The sequence below is a fragment of the Fundulus heteroclitus genome, chromosome 8 (assembly GCF_011125445.2).
Source record: "Fundulus heteroclitus isolate FHET01 chromosome 8, MU-UCD_Fhet_4.1, whole genome shotgun sequence".
Classification (NCBI taxonomy): Eukaryota; Metazoa; Chordata; class Actinopteri; order Cyprinodontiformes; family Fundulidae; genus Fundulus; species Fundulus heteroclitus.
This window is the reverse complement of record NC_046368.1, coordinates 18,591,373-18,602,165: the sequence shown is the minus strand read 5'-3', so window position 1 is coordinate 18,602,165 and position 10,793 is coordinate 18,591,373. Positions and strand designations below refer to the sequence as shown.

Genomic DNA, 10,793 nt, shown 5'->3' with positions numbered 1-10,793 from the left:
TCATTTATTCAATATGCATGCAGGGTTTGCTGTTAAAAGAACGCCAGTACTTGAATCATCCCTTTCAACTATTGTCCTGATATCAGCTCTTGAGCTGATATTCATCAGACAATACCTAACAGACAGAGAGGTATTTATTAAACATTAAATAACTTTTAAACAGTGTGTAACTGCACAACACAGGTGTTACGAAAAAGGAGAACTGATATGTCCGAGGCTGTTAAAAATGCATGAAGGTTTATTTTGGTTCCACTGTATTGAATCGCGCCACCATTTTAAAGCCTTTGGTCAGCTTGGCCTCGCCGGTCTGACATCCTGCAACACAAACACTTCATCTAGCCATAAAATCATAATAATGGATCTGTAATGTGTTGCACTGAGAAAGGAGGTGTGGATGGAGTGGTGACGATGTGTTGGGGTGCCACGTTTGACTGATTTTCCAAAATATGGTTGTAGCCAATCAGAGAGAAGTCATCTAGGTACAGCTGCATATCATTACCGCAAACAACCCTTTTGCTGAGGGGGGACATTTGGCCTGACATTAAAAAAAACAAGCTGACATTATTTACAGCAATATCAACTACATGAAATGGTTCGTACAGCGATGTCAAGGCACATTTAAATATTGACCTCAGACTATTGTAAACCCATAAGTAAAGCAGCAATAGGAAAATTACTAATTTACATTAAAGACAACAGGAAAGAGAAGGGTTATGATTAAATATGTTTTACTTCTTCATACACCTTTTCACCATTGAAGATGAAACATCTAAGCTGCAAGAAGCAGGCCTTGAGCACCAAAGCAATAGAGGCCCAGATCTACCATACCAGACAAGACCCCAGGTGTATGCAAAGAGCCCCCAGAAACTATCTAGCATCTCACAGCAGGGTGTAAGATATCAGCAGGGAAGGAAATACATGGAACGCCATAACCAAGTGTCTGGTATAATGTACAGAAATATCTGTTCAGAATACCACCTGGAGACGCCCTGGTCAAAATGGGAGTCACCTCCCAAGGTCGGTGGAGGATGACAGAGCTAAGATGCCGTGGGACTTCAAGATACAAACAGACAAAATGGTAATGGCTAACCAACAGGACATTGTGATCATTGATAAACATCAAAAGATCCGTTGTGATAGATATGGCCATCCCAAATGATGGAAACATCAGGAAATAAGAACACCATCTGGCCACATTTCTCCAGGCCGAATGACATTCTGATGTCCCTGCGGTAGATCCTGGTGGTGTGGATCAGCGCGTCAATGTCTGACTCACTCTTAGCATACAGCTTGATGTCATCCATGTACCACAGGTGGGTGATAGTGACCCCATTTCTGAGTCGGTATCCATAGACAGATTTGTTTATTACTTGAGAGGTTCAGGACAATGCAGAACAGCAGAGGGGACATCTCCTTGGTATATTCCACATTTGATGGAGATTTCTGTAACTGTCCAGGCAGTGCACAGGTTGGTTTTTCTGCTTTTGCAGTCTAGGGCAACTGTTCTGTCAACCAGCAGCTGATGTTTGGCTCCTCTGGTGTTTTTACCTATGCCTTTCTGGGCCTCAGTCATGTGTTGATCCATGTGCCCACTCATCTTAACCTCTACGATACCTGACAGGAGCTTCCATATTGTGGAAAGACAGGTTATTGGCCAACAGTTAGTTGGGGTCATCCCCTTCTGGGGTCTTTCGTCATCAGGACTGCCCTCTGTCAGCCATTCAGGGTGGGTCCCATTCATCAGCAGTTGATTAATTTGTTCCACTAGCCATTCTTGGAGAGAAGTCAGCTTCTTCAGCCAGTAGGCGTGGATCATATCTGGGCCTTGTGCTGTCCAGTTCTTCATACCCAAGAGTCTTTGTTGGATGTCTGCCATTGTGATGCTCACTGGACTTTATTTAGAGAGATTACTGTGGTCTGCTCTTGGAAATGTTTGTTTATTGTAATTGTAATATATATATATAGTGAAATGGGAAATAGTTATTTCGATTAATCACACATTGAGCAGAGTATTTCAAGAGTATTTCAAGAGTATTTCAAGCTTTTGTTTCTTGTAATTTTGATTATTATGGCTTACAGGTAAAGAAAACCCAATCTCGGAGAATTAGAATATCTCATTTGACCAGTCATAAGGATAGGGAATATGTTTTAAGAACAAATGTGAGACTTCAGAAATGTATGTCCATTTCTGTGCACTCAGTTCTTGGTTTGGCCTCATCTCATATGAATTGCTGCATCAATGCACTGTGCCATAGAGGCCATCATCATGTGGCTCTGCATAGGTGTAAGCCAGGATTTCTTTGATAGCTGCCTTCAGGTTATCTGCCCTGTTGGGTCTGGTGTCTCTTGACAACAGCAGCCCATAGATTTTCTATGGGATTCAGGTCAGGAGAATTTGCTGGTCAATCAAGAACAGGAAGACCACAGTCTCTGAACCAGCTTTAGGTATCTTTGGCAGCGTGAGCAATTTCCAAGTTCTGCTGAAAAATGAAATCAGCATCTCCATTCAGATTGTCTGCAGAGGGAAGCATGAAATGTTCTGTTAGATGACTGCATTGAATGTGGTCTAAAAACACAGTGAACCAACACCAGCACGTTGCATGATACCCAAAAGCATCACTGACTGTAGAAACATCACACTTGACTTCAAGTAACCTGAATTCTTTGCCTCTCTACTCTTCCCTCAGACTCTGGGACCTGATTTCAAAATGAAATGCAAAATTTACTTTCTTCTGAAAACAGGCCTTTGGACCAGTCAGGTCCAGGTCCTCTTCTCCTTAGTCCAGGTAAGACGCTTGTAGCCCATGTGTAGGATATGTCTGTGCATTATGGCTCTTGATGCACTGACTCTGGTCTTAGTCCAGTCCTTTTGAAGCTCCCCAAAATTCCTGACTGGATTTTACTTGACAATCCTCTCAAGGATGCGGATCTCCCTGTTGCTGGAGCAACTTTTCCCGCCACACTTCTTCCTTCCACTGAATTTTCTTTTAATAGGCTTGGATACTCTAACTGTCACTCAAAAATATTTTTCGAGATGAGACTCAGCAAACATTTGATTCACAACCGGTTACTACCTTTCACATTGAACCAGGTTGTGTTGGATCAATTTTTGTCCTTCCAAATAAATTATTTGAAAACTGCTTTTTTGTTTTTACTCTGGTTATCTCTGATATAAAAAGTTATTTGATCATCTGAAAGATTTAAATGTGACAAATAAAATAAAAACAGAAGAAACCTATAAAGGGGATAAAAACTAACCAAACCACCGCAAGCATAACAATTGAGAAGATACATTTCCAGAAATTTGATCTGCCGTGTTTATAACATGCAGTTGACTTAGCATTTGTTCTTCTGTGCGTCATGTTCAAACTTTCAAACAAAAAGGAAACAAAAAGAAAAAAAAGTGTTTCAGATTCTAACTTCACATTTTAGGACAGCCAATTTTATCGTGTTTCCATTCAAACCTGAAACATTTGCAAAGTAAGGGGAAGGTGGTGTTAGGGCTGTTCATCTAGGTGTAATTTATAACATGTGCCACCAGATGTCAGCCTTTTTTGAATCAATGAATCTTCAAATTAGCGACTTTGGTATTCACAACTTTATAGAAGATGACAGACAGAATAAACATACGTTGTTTTTTTGTCAGTCATGAAATTGATGGTGTTAAAATGCATATATGGTCAATTTGTGAACCAGATGAAATCTGCAACAGCACAGAGGGTCAAGACTCACCAAAGGAGGGAAATCTCTTCAATGCCTACCTTCCAGTGAACCATGGGGTTCACCTGGAGCTTTTCCCACTTCTTGACTCTCAGCAGTAGCACTAAACCAGAGTTAAGGACGCAAAGTGTTTAAAGCATCTCACCTGTAAACAACGTCATAACCGAGAACAAAACAGGGCGATGCTTCATAAGAACAAATCTAACGTTTTGGTCCAATTAGTCTTTCTTAACTGATACTTAACATGATAACTGTTGCCTACCAAAAACATGTTTAAAATGACTATTTCCAGGCTAACTAGGCGCAAAACAGGCATATTTAAAAAGAATGCACATTCTGAAAGCATGTAGTTGGCAAAATGGGATATTTTTTGTGCAAGAATGTGTCAACATTCTTGCTTCACTGCAAGTGGCTGCTTCCGCCATGTTGTACCACCATCTTCATGGTGCGTTCGTTTACTAACCTACTTCAAGAAACCTAATCAGACTCTCAACAAACTGGTTTTATATGCAGTTTAAATTATACATACGTTAGGCGTGTTACTAATGAGGCAGCATTCAAAACAAATGGCTGCGGAATTAACTTTCGGGGTATCAGAGTTTGTATGCTAAACTTATTGCTGGCCTTTATTTTATCTCACTGGAGCCTGCAGAAAAAGGTTCCTCCGGACAGGTTTTGCGGCTGATATATTTTCCTTTTTTAAGTGACGAACCAAACTGTCTGGTGTAAAATGCACTGCAACTTTGCTCAACAAAGAAATATGCCTACCTAAGATTAAGCACGATTAACACGTTACTGTGGCCATGAAAAACCTACATTTGTAAAAACACAGCCTGTCTCACCTGTGCCCGGTGCTGATGGAACGGAAAAGACCGTTTTTTTTTTGGTCACATGACCTTAACCCTCCAATCAAAGCCGTTGTTGGAATTTACGTCCAACGGCCTAAAACGGGAGCCGGACTGGTGATCTGTAACCGCCGTTTGATATAAAAGCTGCCCCGTTCATTAAACTTTAACCGGAGAAATGTCTCGGAGCGAGATTTATTACTCGGACAGGTACAGCGACGACCAGTACGAGTACAGGTGAGCTTTGACGTCAAGTCTACGTAACTGTTAATCGTCTCAAGAAATATTTGTGAAAATATCCTTTTTGAACACACCACCTGTGTGTCGTTCCTAAGACAACGTGTCTTACATTAATGTGGCAGTTTTATGTTTTTGGTTTAGTTTGATTTTTTTTTAAAGCCTAAATTCCTCAAAATTCTGCTTCCAGTTGTGATTAAAGTAGCAACGTTACGTTTGCCTGTTGGTTCGTGAATGCATCACTGCGCGCAGCTGCATCTCATTAATCATTTGATCCCAGGCGTGTGGAATATCTCGCACCACCAAAGAGTTTTATTCAGCAAAGAAAAAAAAAATCCTCACTGTGTTGTTATATTTGTAGGTTTTCCTCTACAGTACCATTGTTGAGTCATTTACATATTTTATTTTGCTAGGGTAACAGTGTAGGTTAATAACCTAACTTATGTTTTCTTTTCATGAGAATCAAGTTTAATCGCCAAGTGGGTTTGCACTTACAAGGAATTTGACTTGGCATTGATGGTGCAGACAGAAAATAAGAATACAGTAAAATAAGAAGCAAAGGATATATACACGGAAGCTGTATACACTCAGCAGACTGTGCGTCAATGTAAAGCAGAAGCTTGTAAATCCTGAACGGGGGAGAGAGACAGTGTCCAGATTCACGGGTGGCGCATAGTTCCTATGTGTTTTGGAGAATTCCAGAAAAGGCATTGACAAAGAAAACAGAATGGAGAAAATATATATTCTCATACTTTATAATAACTCCGTTGTCTAAAAGCTTTAAAAATCTGTCTAATTCGTCAAATTATGGCGATCCATTCTATCTACCACCATGTTTGCTCATGATTCATTCAGCTGTCAACCCACCAGTCTGACCATAATCTATCTTTTCATCCACCATTGGTGAGCCGTCTATTTATTTATTATCTATCCATAAGTATTTTTTTTTTATCTCCATCTGTCCCTTGAAATTTGAGACATTTTGCAATTCTTCCAAAAGAATGAAGCATATTTAATTTTTTCCCCCTCCAACTTTTAACCTCAAGTCAGATTTTCTTTAAAGATATATATATATATATATATATATATATATATATATATATATATATATATATATATATATATATATATATATATGAGAGAGAGAAATGTGTTATGAATATGAAAATCAATTGGTTAAAAACTAAACATTATGTATGGTCTTCATTATTTCATAAAACCGTGTGAACCTTTTAAGATCTGGTGTAGACAGATTAGCAACAGACTTTTTGGATATAAATAGATAAAATTACTAATAGGAGAATAAAGTAAAAAAAAAAAAGACAAAACTGGTAATATTATGAGAAAAACGTCGTATTATGAAAATTAAGGGGGACATTTCAAGAATAGTCACAGTTTGTAGAACTATCTTAGTCCTGGAGTAATAGGGCCAATTTCGCTCCGCCTAGCTCCACTCATCCATCTGGAACAGATCCATAGGATTGGCGTTTCAGAAGGCTGGGCCTTATCAAAAATTCTTGTATATGATTGGATAAGCCACTTGTCTGTCATCTTTATCGACGTGCTATTTCAACCACTCACACCGAAGCTAACCCGTGACGCTGTGAGAGCGACGCAGGAAAAAACGAAACAGAACAGCCAACAAAAGCCTTCAGCGCCGTTCTCTGATGTTCTTTTAATGAAACAATATCAGGTAGATTGGACAACACGGAAGAAATAGCAGCATCAATGTTAACGTTTGCTTCCTCGATGCGAGTCGCCATTGTTGTCTGAATCAAAACAGTCTCACGGTCGCTTCTCCACTACGTCACATCTATGAAACTCCAGTCCTGCGTCCTGATTGGCTGGACAATAAAATTGGTTGAAGAAATCACTCTCTATGGAAGAGGTCCCAGATGAATGTGAGTGGAGCTAGGCGGAGCTAAGCAGAACGAAATTCATCTGGCTTGTCAGGTTAGCAAATGGCCCCCAGTCCACACTTTGGACACCCCTGTTCTGAAAAGACTATTCAGAAAAAATAAAACATTGCATCTTGAATAGTGCTGGCAGCTAGTAATGCTGGCAAAGACCTTGTATTATTATTTTTGCTGTTATATGTTTGCTTCAAATCCTAATCAGCAAATTAAAGACAAAATATTTAGAAACTGAAAAACATGAATGGCTTATTGAATCTTGAAGGCAGGACATTGCTTTGGGAGATCGTTGTCAAGCACAACAATATAAGTTATACTTAGGGTATCTGAATGTTCACTCTACAGTAAAGAAGTGTGATATATATTACTTTATACAGAAGTCTGATATTAATCTGATTTACAACTCACCAGCATCAGAGGATGTATCAGAAATGAGGAAAGCTGTGGAGTTGTTGTTTTTTTCTGAACTATTTTATTCTTTTGTTCTGCCAGAAAAGGAAGCCACCATTATAAACATATTCAAAAGCCCTTTGATGTAAAATATAATATTTTGTTTTCAAGCATAACTTCTCACACTGGATAATTGGAGTAGTAGAGTAATTATTTAGCACTTTTAATGATGTTAAGAAAATGAATAGTTACTGCTAATGGTTAAAACATTTCCTCTAACTTAGACATGTAGTTCTACCTCGGGAAATGGTTAAGTACGTCCCAAGATCCCACTTGATGTCAGAAGATGAGTGGAGACAGCTGGGAGTGCAGCAGTCCCAGGGCTGGATCCACTACATGATACACGAGCCAGGTATGTGACCAACACAACTTCATGTTGGTCTGCTTTTATACTCCAAAAAGTTAAATTCTTTGGATTAGTGTAGAAATCTACTCTGTAACCATACTGTGAAATCAGTGACATATTTATGTTAGGTTTTTGTCAACCTTTCTTTCAGAGCCCCACATCCTGCTGTTTAGAAGACCTCTGTCAAAACGCTGAGCCAGTCCTACCATCTATCATTGGGAAGATGGGATGTGAGTGATGGTTGCCTTTTGCTGCGTAAAAAAACAGGTTTTAACTTGTTGACAGAATTACTCCTTGTTATTTTTCTCACGTTTCAGGGAGTTGTATTTAGCACCTATTACTTTGTTCAGCCAGGAGGAAAACATCACTCACTTGTGATGTTAATCGAGAAGCAATTTGGACCAGAATACATGAAACAAGGCAATGTGACAGCTAAAAACTACATGGCCAGTAATAAATGTTGTGTAGTTAATTATTCTAATGTGAACTTTCTAGAACAATTAAATAATTTAGCTTCTTTCACAATTCTGGTTTTCTGTTTACAGTATGTTTCCCTTTTTTGTTGCATTTTTTTTATTTGGACACACGAGGGCGCTATAACACTGTTTAAAATGAACATGGAAAACATGGCAAAATCTCCGTCGACTTGCAGACATGGATATTTATTTTTCTCAGCTGCATTTTTCCTCAATGCATTTTGATGTGGAAAGCAAAGCCTCGCCATAAAGTGTTTTCCTCTCATGGAATAGTTACCCATCTGTAAGTCATTGCTTTAATAATCTCCATCTGTTTTGGCAATTAGATTCTAGGAAACAGAGTTCCGCTTTCCAATGGTTTAATAGATTTCCAAGAAAAAAATCCTTGAGTAATAGATCATTCAGGTGGAAGAAAATGCTTTTTGTGGAAAATGCTGATGTGGCACAATGTAGTCCTGCAGAGATGGAACTTGCAGTTGCATCTAAATAACTACCAATATTTAAATTTTTTTCAGTGCACGATTACAAGTGATTGATGGTTAAGTACATCAAGTGTATCTGATCAGTAAGCTAAAAAAAAAAAAAAACACTAAAAAAAAGACAAAACACAGGACTAACCAGATATGTCTAAGAAATAAAATGTAGTACAGCCCTATATGCATGTACTCAGCATTTTCTAATTTTATTATCACAACCACAATAAAGATTGTTGGGTTTTTAGTGTTGTGTACATTGTTTTCACCCCCTTTATTGTAATAGCCCTTATACTCCTGGGCAGATTTAGGTTTTAAATAAATTTGTGCCTGCGTTTTTCTTCAGACTTGAATCAATATTAACATCTTAGATTGGCTCAGCTAGAGTCTCAACCTGAATCTGTGGAGGCTTGGATCTCAATACCAGTGGAAATATGCAAAAAGCCACCCAGCAACTATAAGATGCTTTTGATTGCTGCCATGCAAATAAAAAAATACTTAATGTGCTAAGTCAATTAAATTTTTTATATCTTTTTCAAATTATGAACAAACATTGAGATACCTGTCTCCTTTTGTTTCAAACACCAGCATATTGGTAATCTGGCAAGTGTATGCATACTTTTGGACTTCACCGTAATTAGTAAATGTGTAACTAGTGTGCACACTTGTCTCTATTTTTACATTCTGCTTTCACAAAAAATCCCAATGAAGTCCACTGAAGTCTGACTGGATCATGATAAGTTCTAGGCATGTGAATACCTCAGCAAGGCACTATTATAGCACAATAAAAGGTTCCAGTACTTATTAAAAAAAAAACAAAAAAAAACAGCTGTAGTAAAATGTGACAAGGACATGCACTCAATATCAGGTAAGGATAAAACAAAGTTTATTTCAAAACTAAAAGCACATGTACTTATCAAAGTTGACAAAAGCAATAAGTGGTAAACTTTCCAGCGTACGCTAAGTTACCTTGAACTTTGGAGGCTGGGTGTTTACCTTTTGTAGTGGTATTGTTAATGATATAACAAAGTGTTTGATTCAAGTAAATAATTAAGCAAACTGAGCGTAAGACATAAACTGACAATAAAAGTATGACAATAAATGGCAAATTTCTTATCACAGCTTGATCCTAGGACAGGCTTGTATAACGTGGTATATTTTAAGTCCAAATGCCATAAGATAGCCAAAGGGAACCAAAACTGATTCTTTAAGGAAGTTAAGGGAGCAAACATTTGAATATCATCACACAATAAGGCTCCAACAGACACTGACCCACATAATCTGATAAGCAAGTTTCATAAAGACACGTGTGCCGTTTCCATATGAGCACTGCTTTTAAAACGTGTGTTTTCATGAGTACATACAGCAACAAATGCAGCACAGACTTCCTTAGACTGAAGGAGTTGGTGGGCTTCAGTCCTTCCAGGTTGGAGGGAGTCCAAAAACCATCACAGCAACCACGTGAGCTCTGCGCCTGCTGGGTGCAGGAATTCTTCACGTCGTGGTCCATCAAACTCTCGGGGCGACACTGAAACACACTGCGTGTGTTTGTGAAAGTTTTCAGTGTCAGAGGTGTGGTCCAGCTGGACTGAGAGCCCAGTTCACAACCAGAATAAGCACGTTCTCACCCAGCTGTGTTGCCGTCACAGCTTTCCTGCCGAGGGGAAGAATAGAGCTTATAAAGAAGCAAATCAGTGAAACATGTCAGAGAAAAAAAAATTACGCAAGGATTTCTGTGGGATCTCTGCCTAATTGTCACAAAAGCATAAATCAAAATGGGTAAATGGAAAGTTTTTCCTATAAAATCTAAAACTTTTGATTGGACCTTGCAACATTTGTTTTCAAATTGACTAAGATGGGTAAAGAAAAAAAAAGCATTCCAAAGGAGTGTGATGCTAAAGCACTTCCAAAGGTTTTAATAAAAACTTATAATTGTGGTAAAGATGTTTAGTCCAATTAGAAGTAATTAAGTGGTTAAATTAATTAGAAGCAATAAAACCAAAAATCAGTAAGGGTTCTTTGACCATTCGTCTCGTCTCTTTGGATCACAAAGAGTTCTGGTTCTTGTCTTATACTCCACTTTACGGTAACATTTAGGTCAGAGTACTGCGATGGCCATTATAGGTGGTCAACCTAACTTCTGTTTGGATCGTTATCCTGAAGTAAACATCCAATGACACTTTTTTTAGTTTTCTCTCATGTCCATCTGATTATTTAAAGACTGCTGGTGTTTGAAGGAGCTCTTGATGCCAGACACTCCAATGTTTCCAGGGCCTGTGGGGAAAAAATGGGCCCAGAGTATCACAGAACCTCCACCTAACTAAATGTGGACA

The 10,793-nt window shown here is 38.5% G+C and overlaps 2 protein-coding genes across 4 annotated transcripts in view; one reads left to right on the top strand and one right to left on the bottom strand.

Moving 5' to 3' along the window:
* The first annotated feature begins 4,635 nt into the window (after positions 1–4,635).
* zgc:86839 (CKS domain-containing protein) overlaps positions 4,636–10,793 on the top strand; it is a 12,044-nt gene continuing 5,886 nt past the window's right edge. Inside the window, exons 1-4 of one of the 2 annotated variants that reach the window (XM_012868951.3) lie at positions 4,637–4,802; positions 7,390–7,517; positions 7,663–7,741; positions 7,829–8,573. In XM_012868951.3, the coding sequence (XP_012724405.1) occupies positions 4,744–4,802; positions 7,390–7,517; positions 7,663–7,706 (231 nt within the window). In that variant the 5' untranslated portion in view covers positions 4,637–4,743 and the 3' untranslated portion in view covers positions 7,707–7,741; positions 7,829–8,573. Of the gene's footprint in view, positions 4,803–7,389; positions 7,518–7,662; positions 7,742–7,828; positions 8,574–10,793 lie in introns of those variants that run through there. The other variant, XM_021319719.2, reaches the window with a different exon arrangement.
* Positions 9,325–10,793, bottom strand: part of sema4d (sema domain, immunoglobulin domain (Ig), transmembrane domain (TM) and short cytoplasmic domain, (semaphorin) 4D) — a 23,495-nt gene continuing 22,026 nt past the window's right edge. For both annotated transcript variants that reach the window (XM_021319715.2, XM_021319716.2), the window contains one exon: positions 9,325–10,114. In XM_021319715.2, the coding sequence (XP_021175390.2) occupies positions 10,085–10,114 (30 nt within the window). In that variant the 3' untranslated portion in view covers positions 9,325–10,084. The remainder of the gene's footprint in view (positions 10,115–10,793) is intronic.